The following is a 23567-nucleotide window of genomic DNA, read 5'->3' on the forward strand; positions in this document are numbered from 1 at the left end:
AAGAATTATCTTAGGTGAAGGGAAGGACAGCACACACTACAGAGGAAGTCAGCACAACTAGACTAAACCAAAGCTCAGAAGTTTCCTGAATACAACCAAACACTTCGAGGGGCAGAACAGCAGGGACGGAGGTCTGGGGACCATGCTTTCAGAGGACATCTAGGTCAATTGGCATAACAAAGTTTATTAAGAAAATGCTGTGCATGCCACTTTGGTGAGTGGTGTCTGGAGTCTTAACAGCTAGTGAGCGGCCATCTAAGATGCATCAATTGGTCCCAACCGACCTGGAGTAAAGGAGAATGAAGAACACCAAAGTCACAAGGAAAGTATTAGCCCAAGAGATAGAAAGGGCCACATAAACCGGAGACTGCATCAGCCTGAGACCAGAAGAACTAGATGATGCCCAGCTACCACCACTAACCACCCTGACGGGGAACACAACAGAGAATCCCTGATGGAGAAGGAGAAAAGGGGGGTGCAGAACTCATATTCTAGTAAGAAGACCAGACTTAATGGTTTGATTGAGACTGGAGGGAGTCTGGAAGACATGGCCTTTGGACTCTGTTAGCCAAAAACTAAAACCATTCCTGACGCCAGCGCTTCAGACAAAGATTAGACTGGACTATGGGACATAAAAGGATACTCGTGAAGAGTGTGCTTCTTAGCTCAAGTAGATACATGAAACTAAATGGGCAACTCCTGTCTGGAGGCAAGATGAGAAGGCAGAGAGGGTCAGGAGTTGGTTGAATGGACACAGGAATCGGGTGGAAAGGAGGAATGTGCTGTCACAGTATTGGGAGAGCAAACAGCGTGACATAACAATGTATGTATAAATTTTTGTATGAGAGACTAATTGTAAACTTTCACTTAAAGTACAACAATAAAATAAAAGTTAAAAACAATAAAATAATAATAATAAAAAAGAACAAACAAGCAACAGGGTGCTAGCTCTGTTAATACAGGGACAGAATGCACCCTTATCTTTGGAAACCCTGAAGGGTTTCAAGGATCCCCCGTGGCAATTGATGGGTATGGCAGAAAGTCCGTCCCCATACATAAGGTACTCTTGACCCTATAAATAGGGTGTACTCCCCCTAAACCATATCAAGTTTTTATTTCCCCAATACCAGTGTCTTAGTCATCTAGTGCTGCGCTAACAGAAATACCACAAGTGGATGGTTTTAATAAGGAGAAATTTATTCTCTCACAGTCCAGTGGGCTACAAGTCCAAATTCAGTGTGTCAGCTCCAGGGGAAGGCTTTCTCTCTCTGTCGGCCTTCTTCTCACCAGTGTTCTCCCAGACTTGGAGCTTCTCCATGCAGGGACCCCAGGTCCAAAGGACGCACTCTGCTCCTGGCACTACTTTCTTGGTGGTAGGAGGTCCCCAATTCTCTGCTTGCTTCCTTTTCCGTTTATCTCTTGTAAGGTAAAAGGTGGTAGAGGCCACACCCTAGGGAAACTCCCTTTACATTGGATCAGGGATGTGACCTGGGTAAGGGTGGTGTCACAATCCCACCCTAATCCTCTTTAACATAAAATTACAATCACAAAATTGAGGCCAACCACACAATTCTGGGAATCATGGCCCAGCCAAATTGATACACACATTTTTGAGGGGACATAATTAAAACCATGACAACCAGAATACATTCTAGGGGTGAATGTCCTCATGGGACTAACTTTGATCACATCTGTGGGAGAATTCTGACTGTAGGTGAGGGTGGTAAAAGCAGTCTTGAGGAGGAATACAGCATGGGAACAAGTAACCTTGTCCCCACCACAAAAAGTGGTGGATATCAGGCAACATAAGGTGCCCAGAGGAATAAGGAAATCAGTGAAATCATTTGGAATTGAAAGGTATCCCCTGGGAAGCCCACAGTGCTTTTAACAGCCCTGTGTGGTCTGTGAAGAAATCAGATGGGTCCTGGAGTATGACCATGGACAATAGAGAACAAGGTGATCCCTCCTACACATGCTGCAGTCCCAAATGTAACTTACTAGTTGGAAACCCTTAATAGAGACCTGGCCAATGCATTCTTTAGTATCCCTCTGACCCCATCTGCTCAGGAGCCATTTGCTCGGGACCAGTTTTCCTTCCCCTGGAAGGGACAGCAATGGATGGTCCAGATGCTACCCCAAGGCTATCTACATATGCCCGCCATTTCCCATGGTATGGTTGCTAGGAATCTGGCCCTTTTCTCCTTTCCCGCTACTGTTCATTGATTTCATTACATTGGTGATATCATGTTAACTGCTGAAGATGTTTCTCTGTTACAGGAATGTCAGGACATCTTAATCACTTTCCTACAGGGGAAAGGATGGGCTGTGAATCCCCAGAAGGTACAGGGGCCAGGAACATGGGTAAAATTCCTAGAGGTCATCTGGTCGGGTAAGAGCCATGTGTTGCATGAAGGCATAAATGATAAGATACAAGCTTACCCCACCCCAGGACGCCAAAAGAAGTGCAGGCTTTTGTGGGTCTTTTGGGGTATTGGAGAGTATTTAGTACTCACTTGGCCCAGTGCTTGAGACCAGTCTATCAACTGGTAAAAAAGAGTGCCTCTTGGGATTAGGGTAATGAACAGCAGCAAGCTTTCGAGAAGGCAAAGGTGTTGGTTGCACAAGTGAAAGCACTAGGTACGATACGTGAAGGGTTATCCTTTCGGTTGGACGTAAGCAGCACCTAGGACAGCTTTGGCTGGGCCTTATGGCAAGATCAGGTTGGAACTAACGTCCTCCTAGGTTTTTGGTCCCAACTATGGAGGGGGGCAGAAAATCGATACAGTCCCAGGGAGAAACAATTGTTGGTGGCCTATAATTCTCTCCACCAGGTAGAGCCGTTAACAGGGGTGGGAGCTGTAACCCTTCACACAGCTTTGCCCTTAAACGGGTGGGTCAACAGGCTGTTTTCCAAGCTGTCATCAGCTATCCCCCTGACAGCTACACTGACCAAATGGCATGCATACCTGTAACAGCACAGTGCACCTTCCGCCACTCCATTGTCCCAAGATACGTCCCAGTGACGTGTCAAGATGACCCCCCAGCACAGGCTAGCATGCCACTGGAGCTGCCTCATCTCTCGTCTGAGAGAGGAAGGCCCATTGCCAGCAGATGCCTGGTAAACAGATGGCTCTAGCCAAGGTGTCTTAGTCGTCTAGTGCTGCTATAACAGAAATACCACAAGAGAATGGCTTTAACAAAGAGAAGTTTATTTCCTCACAGTAAAGTAGGCTAAAAGTCCAAATTCAGGGCATCAGCTCCAGGGGAAGTCTTTCTCTCTCTGTCAGCCTTCTCATCACTCTTCCCCCGGACTAGGAGCTTCTCCACGCAGGGACCCCAGGTCCAAAGGAACCCAGGTCCAAAGGGCGTGCTGTGCTCCTGGCGCTGCTTTCTTGGTGGTATGGGGTGTCCTCCCCTCACCCCGCCACCGACTTCTCTCTTTTATATCTCAAGAGATTGCCTCAGGACACAATCCAATCTTGTAGACTGAGTCCTGCCTTACTCATTAACATCACAGAGGCAGGATTTACAACATACAGGAAAATCACACAATACCGGGAATCATGGCTCAGCCAAATTGATACACACATTTTTGGGGGTCATAATTCAATCCATGACACAAGGTATGCCACCACTATGGACAGTGGTGGTTGTGCAAGACTCCACTCATAAAATTTAGCTTAAAATTGGCTCAGGGCAAAACACTTAATGGGCTGAATTAAGAGTTTTGTGGATGGTCATCACCTACAAACCTTGGCCCTTAACCCTGTATATGGACAGTTGGGCAGTAGCCTTTGGGTTAACTATGTGGATAGGCCAATGACATTAGGAACAGTGGACAATAATGGATAAAGTCCTGTGGGGGAAAGCCTTGTGGCAGGACATCTGGGATCACCTCCAAACCTTGGACGCTAACCTGTCTTTCATGTAGCAGCGCATTCACCTCTTTCCCCGCTAGGAAACCAAGAAGCAGACACTATAGCACAAATTAAAATGGTACATCCCAAAGGGGAAGCTGCTCACTGGATTCACCAGAAAAATGAATACTGTAATGCCCATATTAGTTGGAAAATAGCTAAAGAGGCAGGCATAGCAGTGAAGTATAGTAATTTGGTGATTGCTGTATAGAATTGCTCCATGTACTCACGCCAGTGCCCAAGACACCTGTCCCACGATCCTGGGAAGATACATAAGGAAACATAACCAGTATTTTGTGAAGGAGCAATATACGCTCTCATTTGCGTGGAAACTATTACCAACTTGTCACAGGCGTTCCCGTGTAAACAAGCAAACCAGGCTGCTACAATAAAAGGATTACAAAAATCAAGCGTTATGTACAGGATACCCCAAAGAATTGATAGTGACCAGAGTACACACTTTACAAATCACAGTGTGCCCAAATGGGCAGCTGAGAACAAGGTACAGTGGCATTAGCACCTGCCCTGCAACCCCCAGGCCATGGGCCTGGTGGAAAGGAAGAACGGTGTCCTAAAACAACAAATACGAACCCTTACGGGCAAGGCTTTCCTGGCAGGGTGGACCAAGGTGCTGGCTGAGGCTTTAAGGTTGATGAATTCGGCTCCCACTGGGGCTTTAACACCATATGGCAGACTAGGAGCCCTGAGTGACATCACAAACTCCTCAAGTGTCTCCACCAAGATTTTTACTGGAACAAAACAGCATGGTCCTCTGACACGTCAGGCCCTGGCACTGGGAAGTAGAACCATCTATTGGCACTTGTCATGGGTTACCCCACCAGGGTGAATTGCTTACTTTGTCTCTTTGGAGGCAGAGGAACTGATCAGCCTAACGTGGGAGCCCACCATCCTACTGCACAGAGGGCCTTGACAGTCAACTTTACGTGAAAAGGAACGATGGTTATATCAAGAGGGATGGAAGTGGGTCTTCTTTTCTGGCATACAGCAAAACAAGTGACTTTACTCACAACCCCTCAAGTGACCTCCCCAGTGCAGCACGTATGGTAAACTCAGCCAGGAAAAATGCCTAAAGCAGCCACTGCTCTCACCACCCGAGGGGGAGCCACTAGTGTTATCCTAATTGAAGGGGAAGATTTAGCCCTGTTGGTATCTACCAGATACCATAGGTATGGCCTACTCTGCTTTCTTCCCTTCAGGGCTGCCAACGTTTTCCTAGCAACTGCTGGGTCTGTGGACAACTCCCCTTCTCAAGAGCCAAACGCATGCCTTGGAGTGTGGAGCTCCTGCATGGAACCAATTGGGCAGCTGTGGGAGACATGAGAAGGGGATATTAAAGCCTCTCTAACTAATTGGGTATAACAGGAGCATGGGCACAACATCACCTTTTCCTGCGCTCCGACTGTTGCAGACACCCGCATCTTGGTAAGAGATTGCAACACTTCTCAGTTGTGGCCACGAGAGGGTATTTACAACCTCTGGAATGGTTTAGGTTGGTTGGTACCTGTCTTAGTTATCTAGTGCTGCTATAACAGAAATACCACAAGTGGATAACTTTAACAAAGAGAAGTTTATTCTCTCACAGTCCAGTAGGCTACAAGTCCAAATTCAGGGCACTGGCTCCAGGGGAAGGCTTTCTCTGTGGGCTCTGGAGGAAGGTCCTTGTGATGCATCAGTCTTCCCTTGGTCTGGGAGCATCTCAGCGCAGGAACCTCAGGTCCAAAGGACGCCCTCTGCTCCTGGCACTGCTTTCTTGGTGGTATGAGGTCCTCATGTCTCTCTGCTAGCTTCTCTCCTTTATGTCTCAAAAGAGATTGGCTTAAGACACTATCTAATCTTGTAGATCTCATCAATGTAACTGCCACTAATCCGTCTTACTACATCATAGTGATAGAATTTACAACACATAGGGAAATCACATCAGATGATAAAATGGTAGACAATCATACAATACTGGGAATCATGACCTAGCCAAGTTGACAGATATTTTGGGGGGACACAATTCAATCCATGACAGTACCTGAACAGAGTGTGTTAGGGAAACCCACTTCTGTCTGTTTGGAACCAACTAAAACCCCATGGGTTCCCCTGTCTCCCTCCAATTCCTCCTCCCACACAGTGGGCTGGACGCCTGTGTCCCACTGCCAATGGGTGATAATGCCTAATATCACTGATGGTTACACTATAAAAACCCAAACGGGACTGCAGGAGCATACCTCGCTCCTAACAACACTCGATGGCTGTATGGCCACTACTTGTGGCCCTGGTTATCGTATGATTGGATAGCGTGCTGCACTTTGGGGTTACCCGATGCTGCAGGAACCGTTAGAAAAAATTATACCAAAACCTCTGAACTACCCCATGGTAAAAGCCAGGTGGACCAAACATAGTCTTTTCCACTGGTATGATTTCCGTTTATCTTTTTGTTCCTCCGTTGGCTCCTTAAAAGTAATGGGACAAATTGAAGCTCTAATTTTACTAAACAAGGCCTGAACAATAGCAGAGAAAGCATGAGGCTATTAATTGCTGAAACCACTCAAATGAGAAAGGTAATCCTTCAGGACCGAATGACTCTAGGCATTCTAACAGCCACTCAAAGCAGGACAAGTGCCATAGTAAAAACTGAATGTTGTACCTATATACCACACTACCACCTGAACATAACTGATTTGTTAGGTGATGTGAAGAAGCAGATGGAAGCCTTGGACACACCTGATGTTTGGTCTCCTGTGGCCACCTGGTTTTCCTCTTTCCCCTCTGGCTGGTGAAGTTTGTTGTTGGGTCTTGGTCTTTTCCTCGTGTGATCATTAAGGTTGTGTGTCAACTTGGCTGGGCCATGATTCTCAGTGGTTTGGTGGTTATGATGTATTTTGGCAGTCATATAATGATGTGATCACCTCCATGATGAGATTTGATATAATGCAGTCACCTCCATGATGTGATCTGCTGTGAGTAGCCAATCAGTTGAAAGGGAGTTTCCTTCGGAGTGTGGCCTGCATCCAGTATAGGTGGACTTTCTGGCAAGGTTCGCTGGCTTTTGCTCCCTCTGGATCCTGCAGCTGGCTCCTGTTTGTCTGACCTCCAGTTCTTGGGACTTGAGCTAACAGCTCACCTGCTGTCTTGCCTGCCAATCTCAGGATTCGCTGGTCTCTGCAGCCTGTGAGTCAGAGCCCTACTGTCTGACCTGCTGATCTTGGGTCAGCCCCTGCAGCTATGTGAGTCGGAAGAAGCCTCTGATCTGACCCAGGGACTTGGGACTTTCCAGCCTCTACAACCAGTGAGCAATTTCCTTGATATAAATCTCTTTATATATATATTTATACACTTCACTGGTTTTACTTCTCTAGAGAACTCAGCCTAAGACACCTGGATATAGGGTTTTTCTGCTGTGTTTGTCTATGTTGCTGTTGTGGTCTGTGCCTCCCAGCGACAGCAACACTGTCCCTACCTGCAAAGGTGTAACACCTCCTCTTGGGACCCTCGGGGACCTTGCAAAAGAGGGGAAATGTGCCAGATTGTAAGAGCTGACCTCGAGGGGTGGACTGAAGGGAAAGCAGGCTTTGCAAGGCTGAACATGGCCACCCTTATTCTTTCCACTAGTTCACTGCCGTTTGCTAAGTCATTCTTATGTAATTCTTGCTGAGACGGCCTTATGTAAGTCTAGAGGCATTGCTGGCATGTAGCCACTAATGTTCACTGCCATTATAAAACCCCTGTCTCCCACTGTGGGGTGAAGAGATCTGCTCGATCCTGCTGCCGCCCAGGACCTTCCTCGTATGTAAGTCTCCCTAATAAACTCCTTTGCTACCACCCTGGAGTTGCCGTCCTCTTTCTTCGATCTCTCGACGCACCTCCATTTTTAGAGGCAAGTTTCACGTCACCATGAGTTGGAGCCTATTCCATGGCAACTAACAAAAACTACTGTATTTTGTCTTCAGCCAGAGACCTTAGGTGAGCCACAGCTGCCCAAACGTGGGACTGGTGGGATTGCTGCCCTTACAGGGGTTTCAGGGAGTGCCAGGTGTGATCTAGTCATTAACAATCGTCTCCAAATGGTCTGGATGCCAGAATCATCTGGCCCAAGGCCAAATTCTGCAAAAACAACATGTTCCACACAGAACTACTTGCCTTCTCAGGGAGACAAGCAGCCACAGAGGAGTGATAGCAACAAGAGAAGAAGGAGGAGATCCAGGTGTGTTCTCCACATTAGGTGCCCAGGCATCTTCTTAATTTGTTCCGAGAACAGGACACAGTGTCCTGGACACTGTATGCTTTCTACCCGACCCTGCACACCTAAACACAACCCTCCTCCTGGAAGGGAAAGTAAACCCAGAGCAAAGAGGGGCACATCAGCTGGCCTTGTCCAGCAGTTCCTACCTTCAGAGAAAAATAAGATCCAGTTCCTGCTCTCAAAGAACATACAATCTAATAGAATAGAAGAGGCTTCCACAAATAACCACAATGCCAAGGAGTATGTGTTAAGTGCCACAAAAAGGTGTGAACCAAGCTTTGTAGCAGTGCCAGGCATAACCCCCAGCTGTAAAAAGGGTTCTTTGACCTGAATAGCATTTGAGTGTGGTCTTGAAGAAAGTGTAGGAAGCATAGAGATGGGAGTGCATGTCACAGGAGGGGAGATTACAAGGATCAGAAAAGAATTTCTGGAACTGGCCGGGCAGGATCAGAGTGGGGATTAGGACAATTGAGCTGGGGCAAACAACTAAAAGAGCCTAAGGGGATCAAAGACTAGAAAGGAGGTCGGAGAGGTCTCATGTCTTGCCTTAAATGGCAGGCAGATATTGTAGGAGGTTTTAAAGCAGAGAGGAAATGGCTGCGGGTGCTTCACACCCACGGTACAGTGGTGAAGCCCAGAGACTCATTAGAAAACTCTCACTGGGGAAGTGATTTCGAGGGAGGAGAGGAGATCAACAAATGAGCCATGCTCAGTGTTGGGGGTGGAGGAAGCGGGTGGGAGGCTGGCCCAGAGAAGGTGTGGTAGGTTATTTGAACAGACTTGCTATTTTTTTATGTTGAGTTTTGGCTAATTGAAATTAGTTTGTACTCCCTGGGATATTATGCACCATCTGGAAACAGAAGCCTCTTGGCAGTTGGATAGGTAGTAGGGGAAAGTAAACTTGGAATTAAAACTGCCTTGAATAACTGCAGGAGGTTCCTGGGTGGTGAAAATGGTTGGCGCTCTGCTGCTAATCTAAAGGTTGGTGGTTCAAATTCACCCAGCTGTGCTGTGGAAGAAAGGCCTGGCAGTCTGCTTCTGTAAAGGTTACAGGCAAGAAAACCCTACAGAGAAGTTCTACTCTGTAACACATGGAGTCGCTGAGAGTCAGAATCGACTTGATGGCAACGTTTTTTTTTTTAAAAAAAAAAAAAAAACCTGCATAGCAGTCAATCCCCTGCAGATCGGAGTTACCACCATGTGGTGATTCCACATCTGGGGAACCGACACTGATTACTCTCACCCCTCCTGTGAAAGTTCTTTGAAACTGTTACAAATGTTACCAAACAAGATATACTACTTGTATTACTGTTATTTACGAGGAAAAAAAGTTGGGTTACTGACATTAGTTCAGAACCTATATTGGAGGGTGTTTGCTTCCTTCTTCTTTTTATAGCTGTTTCTCCTTTTACCATTTATGGCCTGGGTCGGAGTCTTAAGGAAGTAGGACAAATCCTTGGCACCAGCACTGTCTCTAGAAAGGAGAACAAAACCTAATTATAAAAATGAAAATTTTGGAAAATCTTTTTAAACCAGGAACTTTTCTATGTTATAAAACGACTGTAAAAATAGTGCACTAGTTATGGGTGGAGCCCCAGTGTCACAGTGGTTAAGAGCTCGGCTGCTAACCAAAAGGTCAGCAGTTTGAATCCACCATCCGCTCCTTGGAAACCCCATGGGGCAGTTCTGCTCTGTCCTTCAGGATCGCTATGAGTCAGAATCAGGTTTGGTTTTTGGAGTTCTAGCTAGTTCCTGAAAAATGAATATGAAGATTACAACGTGCCAATAGTTAAATGGCAAAGAATAAAGTGAAACTTCATGGTGGGAAGATCATCATTATTTCCAGTTTTTAAAATTTGTTAATAAGTTTGTTTGATTAAAATGCTTTTTTTTTTTTTAAATTGGGAACTAGAAACAATGACCATCTGTCTGTGTGTTCCTGCTATTGTGGGAGTGACCTACAACTTGGGAGGAAATGACAAGAGTGAGTGATTCAGCCTGCGTAACACCCAAGCCCCAGCACTGTGTTCTGTGGGGCCACCTTACCCTAGGAAGAAGTGTAGGCCACATCGGGTGCCCAGGCCTTATAGTTAAACCCCAGGGTTGGAAAACCCACCCACTGCAGGGGACCTTGGGCCACAAGTTGTTGTTTTCGTCGTTGAGTGCCGTCAAGTCAATTCTAACTCATAGCGACGCTATAGAACAGAGTAGAACAACCCCATAGAGTTTCCTAGGTTGTCATCTTTATGGGAGCAGATTGCCACGTCTTTTCTCCTGTGGAGCAACTAATGGGTTTGAACCATCAACCTTTTGGTGAGCAGCCAAGTGCTAAACCACAAGAGCAGGAGAGAAAGCAGGAAGGGAGCTAGAGGGAACAGGCCTGGCTGATTGGTCACTTGCTGATGGATCTTGGACTACGACAGTCCAACTGCAACTGTGGATTTGTAATGTCCGGGTGTGGGAAATTTTTAAGCTTTATTTGGTTCCAAATCGTAAAGTTCTTGCCTTGGTGGTGCTGCAGCTTGCCCTACACTAACGACTTGGCCCTCCCAAGTCGTCCTAGGTCTGAACTTGGCCAGCAATCACAGAGCACACACAGCAGTCTCCTTCCTTCAGTATTCACAAATACTGGGCACCTTTTAATCTGAGGTGACTGTGAGTGAGAAATACTTTTGGTCCCTTCTTGCCTGTGCTTCCTTAACTTGCCTAAGGAGATTACGAAAAAGTAAAAGCCTCTAGAAATATACTTTAGAAGAACAAAATGTTTTGTCAGAGGTCCCTGGGTGGCACAAATGGTTTGCATTCAGCTACTAACCTAAAGGTTGATGGTTCGAACCCACGCAGCAGTGCCACGAAGAAAAGGCCTGACAATCTTCTTCCTTAAAGATTATAGCCAAGAAAACCCTATGGAACAATTCTACTCTAACTGTATGGGGTTGCCATGAGTCACTTTCTAACCTGCTATGTAAGGATTAGGTTTCTGGGGATGTGACAGAGGCAAAAAACAAAAAACTGAGTGAGTCTCACAGGAAGTGGGATTGAGGTAGTTCTAGAAAGGTGTAGACACCTTTCCTGCACTGGAAACTCTGCTGTTGGCTGTTCGACAGATTCCATTTCGGTTGTGCCACTGTTGGCGGCCAGCCGAGTTTGGGTAGGGAAGATGTGGCACCCTGGGTTCAAGTGTAGCCAGTGTCTTCTCTTCCCTCCTCTAATCCCATTACCATGGATGTCTTAATCATGAACAAGTATTTACATGTTACTTTGTGTGTGTTGTTTGTCCCTTGCACAGAGTAAATTCTCAGTAGGCATTTCCTGGATGAATGAATTAAACAATTATCTAGATACTAGTTATTCTTTCATTTGACTAATAGTAATTGAGTATCTATTATATGCTCACAGTCCCTCCCTTCCAGGGGTTCACAGCCAGTGTGGTTGGGGAAGATGGTTACACATGTAATTACAGTGTTGTGTGATAAAAATGCTACAAGAACACAGAGGGTCCAGAGGATCCTGCTACAGACACTTCACTGGGAAGGAAACTTAAGCAACTAGAGTAGGGAGCAAAAGCATATTCAACATTTCCTTTGCCCGTTGCGGGTGCATGATGAGGTCTGCAAGTTATGCTTGGGGCCAGGCCTTTAGATTCACACACAGGCACACACAGGCACATACCAGGGACTGTGGAGACTGGGATAACAGATGCTTCCTCTGCAGGGAGACTCAGATCCCTTTCCCTCCACAGGGAGGCAGGTGACCTGCAGGACCTTAGAACACTCCCCAGGGTGAGCTTCATGAGCCTTTGAAAGCCGCTCAGGGCTCTAGGCTTCTAAGGCAAATGGGCCTGCTCTGTGGGCTCCTATCCCTGGGTGGCGCAGATGGTTAAGCATTCGACTACTAGCCAAAATGTTGGCAGTTGGAACCCATCCAGAGGCCCCTCAGAAGACAGGCCTGGTGATCTGGTTCCAAAGGGTCACAGCCTCGAAAACCAAATGGAGTAGTTCTACCTGCCCCCACCACACACACACACACACACACACACACTGGGTTGTCATGAATCGGAACCATCTTGACTGCAACTAACAACTATAACCCTGGCCTTTCAGATCACAACTACATTGGATCTGGGAGGGGTACTGGGGGCAGGGTCTCTGTCTGCAGAACGAATGATGGAAAGACTGCCGGGTCGCTCCCCAGTACACGACTGTCATGTCATGTCAGTCTCGATGCTTCTGGATGCAAGTAACAGAATGCCCAGAGGCAAGTGGCCTACCCAGTTTGTGGTTTTTGTTTTCTCACATGACAAGTCTGGTGTTGAGGTCCTAAAGAAGTCAAAGCTGAAGGACGTCAAGGCTCCAGGAGCACAGAGGGTCATGCTTCTCTGTGGCCCTCCTGACCGGCCTTCTTTTCAAGGTCCTAAGGTGGTTGCCTTGATCCCAGCATTCTAGGTACCCTCAACAATACCCACCACCAAGAAGGGAGGGAGGAACCTTCCCTTCTCCCACCTCATAGGATCATGGGAGCTTTCCTAGAAACCCCTGCACTTTTCTGCAGCAAAGATCTGATCACCTGCCCCTACCTTTGCGGCAGGTGATGCTGACTAGGAAAGCAGATTCTGCCAGGAATTTGGCTAGGAAGCCTGGCCAGGAGAAGGGCTTGGGAATGGCTGTTGGGTGGAGACCAGCAGTGTCTCTGACTTGTGCACAACCTCTCTGGGAAGCAGTGAGGATTATGCTAACCCACAGCCAGGGCCTGTAAGGTCTCACTCCTTGTCTCATTTGTGTCGCTGTAGTGAATTCGAGGGAATTTGGGGCTGATTAAGGAAAAAGATATGACTGTGAGATAAGAGCATTGCACAACAAGCTATTCACTGGGGGCCTATGTCCTGGTGGAAACCCTGGTGGCATAGTTGTTAAGTGCTATGGCTGCCAGCCAAAGAGTTGGCAGTTCAAATCCACCAGGTGCTCCTTGGAAACTCTATGGGGCAGTTCTACTCTGTCCTATAGGGTCGCTTTGAGTCAGAATCGACTTGACAGCAATGGGTTTGGTTGTTTTTTTTTTAATGCTCTGGTGGTGCAGTGGTTAAGCGCTCGGCTGCTATTGGCTGCTAACCCAAACATTGACGGTTTAAGCCCACCAGCTGCTCCACAAGAAAAAAGACCTGGTGATCTGCCCCTGTAAAGATGATAGCATAGGAAACCCTATGGGGCAGTTCTACTGTCATATAAGGTCATTATGGGTTGGGATCGACTCAGTAGCACACAACAACATGCATTGATAAGGTCCCTTAGAGGCGCAAATAGTTTGTGCTTGTCTACTAACCTAGAGGTTGGCAGTTCAAACCCACCCAGTGACACTGCAGAAGAAAGGCCTGGCAATCTGCTTCCAAGAAAAGCCCGTGGAGCAGTTCTACTCTTTAACACATGGGGTCACCACGAGTCAGAACTGACTGGACAGTAACAGATTTGGTTTACAAACTGACAGCCACAAGTAGCAGGGCTGGAGGCCTTCCAAAGGCCAGTGGCACAGGGAGCCATCAGTAGGGGAAGAGGCATGAAAAGCCCCAGGAAGAGGAATGATGTCCTCCTGTAGAAAGGTGGGGAGTCTCTGGGTCAGCACTCCGAAGGGCAGATGCAGCTGGAGGTCTTTATAACTACAGAGTTTTATCTTATCTAAGGCTAGCAGATGTCAGGTGCAGTTTCATGGGATATGTAAACAGGCAGGCTGTAAGTGGTTAAAAATCTGCTTATTTGGGCTATTTTAATACAATTGGATATGTACAAATTTGAGGTTGGCACAGGCAGGCTTTTTTGGGTTAATAAGCTTCAACTTGCTATGAGGAAGTAAATAATGTGCAGCCAATACACAGTGGCCATTTTTGGCTCATTTATATAACAGCCCCCAGCTCCCAATCTGGCAGTGCCTGAAATAAAACAGGTGTTGGGTGACTTGTGTGACCACCTAGAGCTGAACTTTATTTTAGTGGCCGGCCCAGGTATGTCACACCGAGTATGAAAGCATGCTCTTTGAGTGCATTTGGTGAGTGTATAAAAACCTGCCGGATCCAGAGTAATCTGACAGGGATCATGGCCTATTCTTTATAAATCTACGCTGTGTTCTCTTGGGGAAACTTTTTTTTTTTTAGTTGTGCTTTAAGTTCTAGTTTCTCATACAAAAATTTATACACACATTGTTATGTGACCCTAGTTGCTCTCCCTCTACTGTGACAGCACACTCCTCTTTTCCACCCCGGATTTCCCGTGTCCATTCAGCCAGCTCCTGACCCTCTCTGCCTTCTCATCTCACCTCCAGACAGGAGCTGCCTATTTAGTCTCATGTGTCTACTTGAGCTAAGAAGCACACTCCTCACGAATATCATTTTCTGTCTTATAGTCCAGTCTAATCTATGTCTGAAGAGTTGGCCTCGGGAATTGTTTTAGTTCTGGGGTGATGGAGAGTCCAGGGGCCGTGTCTTCCGGGGTTCCTCTGGTCTCGGTCAGACCATTAAGTCTGGTCTTTTTACTAGAATTTGAGTTCTGCACCCCACTTTTCTCCTCCTCCATCAAGGACTCTGTTGTATTCCTCTTGGGGAAATTTTTAGGCAATATTTTTTACTTAGTATTGCCCAAAAGTTAAAACTTAAGAGATTTATTAAGCTTATCAGGCTAGGAATGCTTCTCTGAAAATAAGGTTCCTTTTTTGTTCTTTGGGGAACTACATTGAGACAGTTAGAAAAAGGAAGTTATCTGTTCAAGGGCTAATTGTGCAAGAAGTGCCTGTCCTAATTTTATCATAATTAACATTAAAAACAAAGAAAGACAGGCCCATCTCCTTCTCAGAAGGTCTGTGGCCTAAATGCTACCGCCAGCTCCCACTGCAAGCAACGTCCTGTAGCCAAAGGCCAGGACCTCCTTTAGGCTCACTGTGATTCCTCCTCTTTTACTTATTAATTTGAGCTGCTGATTCACAATGGGGCGGGGTGAGTGCAGGTCAGGGCCAGTAGCAGTTACACGGTTGAATGATAAAGAATGCGTGTGTTGGAGCACGTGCTCTAGAGTGCTAACGTTGTTGGGGAAAAATGTCCAGTTTCTTGTAGAGGAAGCTATTGAAGTTTTAACTGGTTTTATCCTGAGTCTTCCTGAAGACGAGACGGTTGGAAAGGACTTTCAGCTAAGGGAAAGAGGCAGCCTGGAGACTGAGGAGGGATGTTCCCCAGCCAGGGTCAGCCACATTGGAAGCTCGGCAGTTCCCTTCCTTAGCAGTCCAAGGCATAAGCTGAGAGGAAAAAGAAGTGGGCGAGGAGGGGTGAGTCACCAGGAAGCCTCAGGGGACAAGCCTGGAGTCGGCTGGAAAGCCCTGGGTTCCCATCCTGGACATAACCAGAGATTGTGGCCTGGGCCACAATGACCCAGGGGAGAAAGGAATGAGTTGGAGCGTGATCTCTCTCCTCATAGGTCCAGCTGGTATGTCAATTAGCAGGACCTTAGGTCCCCAGACTTTCCAAACTGGCATCTCTGAAGGTGGGCTGTGGAAGGTTTTAACAAGAACAGAGCCTTGGCTATTTGGCTTCAGCTCCAGCTTCCCCACCTCCCCTAAAACTACACTTGCTGAGAGACACTCAGTCCAGTGACACTTGTCCCAGCTGACCATTCTCCTTCATGAAATGTCCCTTCCCTCAGCTCGACTCTGTCCTTGTTCCTCTGCAGCTGTTTCTTCATCACCTGACCTGAAAAGAGTGTGAACAGATAGGCCTCAGGCCTAGGCCCCCTGACGGTCTTCATGCCACTCTCTCCAGGTAATCTTATCCTCTTCAGTGATTTCTGTACCCTCGGCCAGACCTTTGCCTCCAACTCATAGTCCACCTGCCCCAGATATCTCCATCTGGAGGTCTTATGCAACACATCCAAACCTGAACACATCCCCTCCCCCAAAACTCGCTCCTCCATGTGTTGCTAGTCTCAGTTAACGATGCCAACTTCCCACCTCAGGCTCTCACTTACTGTTCTCGCTGCCTGGACACCCCTCCTTCAGTTCGTTTCTCAGCTGCTTCTTGACCTCAAGTCATCTTCACTGTCACTTCCTCCAGAAGGCAAGCATGATCCTCCCAATTGGGCCAGGCCCTTTTATTTATTTATTTATTTATGTTCTCAAAGCATCCTGCACTACCTTGTAGAACTAAATGCGCTTTTAGTAATTATCTTCCTCTGCCTTCCTGAGGACTCTATCGCTTGCATCCAGCAGAGGACCTGGCACAGAAGGACTGAATGAATGTTGCAGTAAGGGAGTAAAGGGCTTTTGAGGAAGAGAAGGATATGGAGCTAACGGGGAAGTCACAGATGACCTGGGTGTACCCAGATATACCCAGGTGTACAAGTTACTCTTCATTCCAGGAGTCAGATCTGGAATCTTAAAAAAAAAGAAAATATATATACAGCATGATCCTCAAAAATCCCCATCCCCCAGTTTGAGTGGACAGTTTTCCTACTATAGACTGACAAATGTTTGCTGATGCATATATGCTGGGCCCTGTGGGCCCTGAGATGGCCAGCCCCAGTCCATCTCCTAGGCTTTCACCCTTTGGAGAGGCAGACCCGTTACTCACAAATGCAATCGAGACTTCTGGCAGTTCTGAGGGGCACAGGGGAAGCAGACAGTTCTGCCTGGGTCACCTCAGGGGGTACTCAAAGGCAGAGAAGGTGGAGAGGCCTTGTGGCCAGGTGGGCCTGTGCAGGTGCTCTGCTGAGGTAGGAGGGAGATGAACCAGAGCAGGTGCAGAGGGTTCTTCATCTCCCAGTGACCTGAGGGCAGACTGCAAGGGCAGAAAGATCCCTGCTTAGGGCCCAGCGGGCCATTCTTGAGCAAGCTGGGTCAGACATAGGAAGGGACTTGAACCACAATTTAAGCACCAACCCAGGGACTCAGGAACTTCTGGCCCATATTGGGACTTGCTGAGTGACCCTGCCAACATCCTTCTTGGTCTGTCTGCCCAAGCAGAAGCTGCATCCGGGCCTTGCAGGGTACCCTGCACAATGATAGCAAGTGACTCCAGGTCTGTCTTAAAAGATTATTGGCAGCAGGGCCAACAGATGGGGAGCTTGGACTAAAGCTGTGCTTGAGAAGCAGCAGCTGGTTTCCAAGATGTGCCCCTATCTTGGGCCTGACTGTGCAATTGTAGCTGCCAAGTGCTGGGCAGGGTGTAATCAGAAGGGCCAATTAAACTGTACACTCTTCTTGCTCTGAATACATGAGAGGCAGCAACCGGTAGGAATAGTGGATAGCAACATGGAAAGATCTAGCAAATAGGAAAAGAACTTGTAACATTGCAGAAGGCTTCCAGCTGTGTTAAATGGGCTTGTGTGGTCCCAACACTTGGAGAGGTCACAGACTGAATGCGTCTGGGGGCCCGTCGTGTTATTTTTGTGAAGATCATTTCGGTATCCAACAAATAGTCAGAAAAAGAGAAGCCTACTACTGGTAGAGTCAGTCACTGGCTTGTCTCTTTTTTTCAGAATAAGGGCTTTCTGTTATACTAGTGCCTTGGGATAGCCCTATTGCATCCCCTGGCAGAAGGAGAAACGCAGAGACAGAAGTCTGGCTTCCCACAAAAACAAGTGGATGCCATACACTGCAGATAAAAGGGCATTCAGCACAAGAGAGTCCCGGATAGAGCAGGAGAAAGGTGGGGTGCAGAATTCAAATCCTAGTAAGAAGACCAGACTTAATGGTCTGAGACTGGAGGTATCCCGGAAAGCATGGCCCCTGGATTCTCTATCAACCCAGAACTAAAACAATTTCCGAGGCCAACTCTTCACAGGGATTGGACTGGACTGTGGGACATAAAGTGATACTCGTGAGGAGTGTGCCTCTTGGCTCAAGTAGATACAAGAGACTAAACGGGCAGCTTCTGTCCAGAGGTGAGATGGGAAGGCTGAGAGGGTTAGCAGCAGGCTGAATGGACACGGGGAATCAGGGGTGGAAAGAAGGAATGTGCTGTCACACTATGGGGAGAGCAATTAGAGTAACGTAACAATGTACGTATAAATTTTTGTATGGGAAAAAAAAATTAAAAAAATAAATAAATAAAGGACGTTCAGGCTTGGCCAGGACACTGGCCATGGGGGAGGGGAGAGGGCTTAAGATTAGCGGGAAAGGTGTTCCAGGCCCACGCTGAAGGAAACACACACAGTTCTCCTCACCCCTGGCACTTTATTAGTGGAGAGATTTGTCTTGGTCTGGGAGGGGAGGCTGGGATGGACAGGACAAGCGCCCACGTTGGGGGTCTTTCCCGGACATCAGGCGTTCCTCCATTGAGGTTTAGAGAGAACACCCTCACTGATGAAACCCCCACGGAAAGTAGCATAGTGACTGCCAAGCAGCCTGGGAAAGCGGGGAGGGGCGCCCTAGGCACTGCTGGGCCCCTTAGACAGCAGGGCTTCGATATCGGCCTCGATGTCGATAGTTGGGAAGCGGCGGCTGTACCTGCGAACAGGCACACCGTCGGGACCCACTAGGAACTTCTCGAAGTTCCAGGAGATGTCGTTGCGGCACACCGGAGACCAGATGATGAACTTGGGATCGGTCATGAGTGCAGTGGCATCGTCGCTGGGCGCCGGCAGGGCCTCCCGCAGAAAGGCGAAGAGCGGGTGTGCCTGTGCGCCGTTCACCTCGCACTTCTCGAAAAGCGTGAAGTTGGGCTCGAACCCGCCGCCTGGTCTTACGTACTTGAGGCAATTCAGGATCTCTTCGTTTTTGGCGTTCTCCTGCGAGAGAGAAGGGCGGCTGGGACCTGGGGCCGCGAGGGGCGGGGAAAGTCTTCCGACCGCAACAAGGAGTTCTTCGATGACCCAAGCTGTTGCTCTCTTTGCACAACTCCAGGGCAGGCCTGAATTCCAGCTGACTAGAGCGCCCAGAGGGAAGCGAGCCATTGGCCCGTCTCTCCGCGCTCAGTGCCTGAGGCTGCCCGGCCCAGCGGCCGCCCCGCCGGCGCCCCCAACCCCAGTTGCACACCCACCTCCGCCCCGCCCCTCCCGGAGCACCTGATGGCCAAACTGGTTGCACGGGAAGCCGAGCACGACCAGGCCCCGGGGGCCGAGGCGCCGCTGCAGATCATTCATCTGGGTGTAGTCCCGGACCGTGGTGCCTCAGAGCGACGCCACGTTCTCGATGAGCAGCACCTTGCCCCGCAGCGAGCCCAGGCTCACTGGCTCCCCGCCGGCCAGGCGGCGAGCAGAGAAGGCGTGCACCGAGCGCGGGACTGCCGCCGCGAGGGCGGCTACGTCCGCGCCTAGAGCTGCACACATGGCGCCGGTACAGCTCCGGAACCAGAGCGTCGGGACGGCTCAGGGGGCCACGTCCTTTTAACTAGCAGATAGCATGGTCACGTGGCGCAGGCACTTTTCCAGCCACTCCGCCCCTTCCGGGCCCCAGGGTCCCGCCCCCCCCGGCAGGGTACCCGGAAGGCGGGCCGGTGCTGGCGCGGCCGGGCCGGACGCGGGCACCACCCAGGCCAGGCGGAGCAACAGACACGTTTGGTTCACAGCAGGGTAGAGCTGGCACCCTCGCCTAGGGGCGCCCTCGGCACCTTTCTCCTGGGCCCTCTAGGACTACAGATCCTTTCTCAAAGGTTCCTGAGGGCATAGAGCCGGCCCGTGGAGACTGGCCGACTGTGGTAGCGGCGGCGGCGGCGGCAGCAGCAGCCGCAGCAGCAGCCGCAGCAGCGGGCGCCGCTTGTGTCTACCCGGCCCACCCTGTGCCGTGTTACACTCTTAGCATGTGCTCTATTGTCGCCAGATGCATGCAGCGAGTCGTGACTTGTGATGGTGTGGTTGCCAGCGGCCGCCCAGGCAGGTTCTTTCCCTACCAAGGCTCTGTTGTAGGAAAGGCAAGATGGGGGAAGCACGGGCAATTCCGGGGGCAGCCAGGCCTCCAGGCTTACGGTGATCCCAGCCTCAATACAAGCGCCCCTTTTAACTCACGTCCCCCGCGCTCTGGGGCTGACAGGAGGGCCTTCACCTCCGGTCTCCCTCCTCCTTTGCTGCCCCCAGTGCACCACCCTTAGAACAGATTTGTGTTCAGGAGAGCCCTAAGGCTCCAGCCGGTGGAAAAGGGAAATGGGGCCTATCAGCACCCAGGGCTGAGGGAACCCAACCAATCTCAGGCCATCTTCATCCCTAGTCTACTTTATCTGGAGCTCAGGCCTGGAAGTGAAAGACATTGAAAAAGGATAGGGAGTACAGGAAAAGGTTATACTCCCTGAGATTCTTCCAGAAGAATGACTGCCTGAAGTGTCCCCCTTGTCTCAGTAAACTGCATTCCCACCCACACTCTGAACTTGAATGTGACACAGCATTAAGTGTTTCCACATTCTTGGGAGAAGCTAGGTTAGTAATGGGTGGGAAAACGGAAGCAAGTGGCACTTTGCTGTCTTTAGGGAACCTCTCCAGGGTAGGCTAGGCCAGGTGGCTGAGTCCTTCCATTCTCCTGCTCCCAACCCTGGAGAGAGCAACACAAACACCAGGATACAGGAAGTTTAGAAAACTGCCTTTATTCTATTAGTAGTTGGAAAAATTAACTGGTACAGAAAAAAAGTTTAGTCAGCTGGAGAGAAGAGAGAAACTGAGTGCCGCCCAAGAGGACTGGTGGCTCCTCTGGGAGGGAACCTGGACATAGTGGAGAAAGCACTGTGAACTAGAGCCAGACCCTGCAGTCCAGGTTAGACAGGTTACACCACCTTCCAAAGTGTCTAACTGCCTCAGGTGTGAAACCAAATTCCTATATACTTAGCCCAGCTCTGGGGAGGGGGCACTAGGATAAGTGGGGCTGAAAAGGGGTCATATGGCCATCTTTTATCAGAGAAACTGACAAAACGGGAATTTTTAAAAGGAATTTTCCATCTGACTTTATTTTCAAATACACTTTCTTTTTTAAAAAACCAATACACTTTCTGCGGAGATGACAAATATCAGTATTAGGAAATCCAATTATACAAAAAATACTACATCTAGTCTCGGGTAGATATATTTATTTTTGGTAACATACATTAAGTGGCACTAATTACACAGTAACTATAAGGTAACTAACATGAAACCACAGAACTGTAACTATGCCACAGCTGCATGGACTTGGGCCTTTCTGGCTGAGCACATTTTCAAAAAACTGGATGCCCACTTCAGAGCTATGCCAATGAAACCCATTTAGGAGGAATGTTCTGAAGTGGTGACTCACTAGAGTATCTTGCAGCTGACAGAAAAACAGGCAGGACATGTTAGTTATAAAGTAGTTACAGCCTAATTCACAAAAGTTACCAACTTTTTCTCTTTCTAGAAAGAAGCAAGAAGAAATCCCTTGAATTAGCGCCTGGTGTGTCAGGTGGGAGTGCAGAGGAGGGCTGTTAGAGCAAGTGTCAGAGGGACCCTGGTGGGCCAGAGGGGCTGGACATCATTAATAATCATGGTTGGCTTCTAAATACTGGTAGCAAGATGACTTCTGATTTGTAATCTTAGGTAAATTATAGATAAATGAAAAAGGCCAGTAATCATACACTAAGATTAATAAACAGCACTTCAAAATTAACCGCATGAGGGCTGTGCTTGCAGCGAGGTTTCACAAAACAAGGCACCCAGATTTTTTCTTCCCACGTCTGGCTTGCAGAGCCGCTCTCGTGGCCATTTCAAAAACCTCCCTCACTCCATCTTTGGTCTTTGCTGAACACTCCATGTACCCAAAAGCACCAATCCTGTTTGCCATGTCTCTGCCTTCTTCGGGTTTTACCGGCTCCTGGCAAAGAGAGAAGAGTGCTTTCAGTTAACAGTGTCACAGACGTGTAGTAAGCAGGCACACAGTATTCAAAGTCAGCTAGCAGGCTTCTTTTCAAAGTCGCCAAACTCCCAGATCTGAGCTCTGTCTTATGGAATTCTGAAACTGATATGCAGTGACTGCCCCCCAAAATATAAAATCCCCATCAAATGATCTCCTCTCTGGGAAGTAGAGACAAAGAAGGGAGAGATCAGAGGAGCCCTGGGAGATTCATGAAGGAATCAAGGACAAAACTCAAGCTGCTCATCCAGGGTGTTGTGGATTGAACTGCATTCCCTAAAAATATGTGTTGTAAATCCTAACCACTATGCCTGTGGTTATAATCCCATTTGGGAATGGATTGTCTTTGTTATGTTAATGAGACAGGATTAGTGTAGGGTGTATCTTGAGTCCATCTCTTCCCTGAGATATAAAAGAAATTGAACACAAGTTAGCAAGCCGATATGGGGGAAGTGAGATGCCAAGACACATGAAGACTGCCCAGGAGCAGAAGCTCAGAGTCAAGGACGTTCCTCCAGAGCCAACAGAGAAAGACAGCTGTCCCCTAGAGCCGGCACCCTGAATTCAGACTTCTTGCCTCCTAAACTGTAAGAAAATAAATCTGTTTGTTAAAACCACCCGTTTGTGGTATTTCTGTTACAGCAGCACTAAACTATGGCACAGGGTCAGCCCTCAGATCTTCCTGTAGTTAGCTTCACAGAGGACTGACTGCTCATGAAAAGTAATAGATCCCAATCTTGACATTCAGACAGAAATCTCAGTAGGAGAAACTACGCTACCACTCAGGTGAAGATCTCAGCACACTCCTGCAGGGAGGAAGCCCTGCCACTAGGCCACCGGCCTGTAGAGAGGACAAGGTGTCACTTCCATCATCCTTTTTATAAAGGCATTAGGGATCTCTGCCCGTGGCTGTACTCCCTGCCCTCAAGATTTCCTGATCCTTCTGTTGCCAATAACGTTATCTTTGGCCTCACATCTACCAAGGTTATAACTGAAGAGGAAAAAAAACCTGATGTTCCTGCCTCTGGGACACTGACTATTGCTGTGATGGCTCCTTCTGAGGCTGGCAGTCTTTGAGGACACAGCATTACCCCACAGGAGGCACCACATCTCACAAGACTGAGGGGCTTTAAGGACACTCTGTGCAGGCCCCAGTCGATGAGGGATGAAGAAAAGAGGGACGTCTGAGCCTTCCTCTGAAACAGCCTGGCCTGTGAGGGTTTCTGATGGGTCCCTGGAACCTCTACTCTTGGGGCCCAGGGTTTAAGAATGCTACAGGAAGACAGAGCCCTGCCCCAGACCATGCCTGCTTCATCTTGGCTAGCTCCCGCCTTGTGTGCTCATCATTCCGAAGATCCTTCTTGTTTCCAACCAGGATGATGGGCACATTGGGACAGAAATGCTTGACTTCTGGGGTCCATTTTTCTGGGATGTTTTCTGAAAGAAGCAAAATGCAGAGAATTTGGGGATACATACAATTCAATTTTGAAGAATCTCTAAGAGCTCTGGTTAAATTGTAAAACTTTCTGTGCTGCTTTAGAAGTTTGCTGGACATTTAATGGAATCTTGTTAGTTTCAAAACCACAGAA

The 23567-nt window shown here is 48.3% G+C and overlaps 2 protein-coding genes across 4 annotated transcripts in view; both read right to left on the reverse strand.

Annotated features, from left to right (window-relative positions):
- Positions 1 to 18352: 18352 nt before the first annotated feature.
- On the reverse strand, positions 18353 to 19502 carry GPX1 (glutathione peroxidase 1). Its single transcript, XM_004368525.2, has 2 exons — positions 19200 to 19502; positions 18353 to 18923 (listed from the first exon to the last, which is right to left on the reverse strand). The coding sequence occupies exons 1-2, from the start codon at positions 19461 to 19463 to the stop codon at positions 18564 to 18566; spliced, it is 624 nt and encodes a 207-aa protein (XP_004368582.2). The 5' UTR covers positions 19464 to 19502; the 3' UTR covers positions 18353 to 18563.
- Positions 19503 to 20682: 1180 nt separating this feature from the next.
- Positions 20683 to 23567, reverse strand: part of RHOA (ras homolog family member A) — a 54404-nt gene continuing 51519 nt past the window's right edge. For all 3 annotated transcript variants that reach the window (XM_004368526.2, XM_023726833.1, XM_023726837.1), the window contains 2 exons: positions 23285 to 23415; positions 20683 to 21939 (listed from right to left, as the gene is read on the reverse strand). In XM_004368526.2, coding sequence (XP_004368583.1) covers positions 21766 to 21939; positions 23285 to 23415 — 305 coding nt within the window. In that variant the 3' untranslated portion in view covers positions 20683 to 21765. The remainder of the gene's footprint in view (positions 21940 to 23284; positions 23416 to 23567) is intronic.

The sequence above is a fragment of the Trichechus manatus genome, unplaced genomic scaffold (genome assembly GCF_000243295.1).
Source record: "Trichechus manatus latirostris isolate Lorelei unplaced genomic scaffold, TriManLat1.0 scaffold00001, whole genome shotgun sequence".
In the NCBI taxonomy this organism is placed as follows: domain Eukaryota; kingdom Metazoa; phylum Chordata; class Mammalia; order Sirenia; family Trichechidae; genus Trichechus; species Trichechus manatus.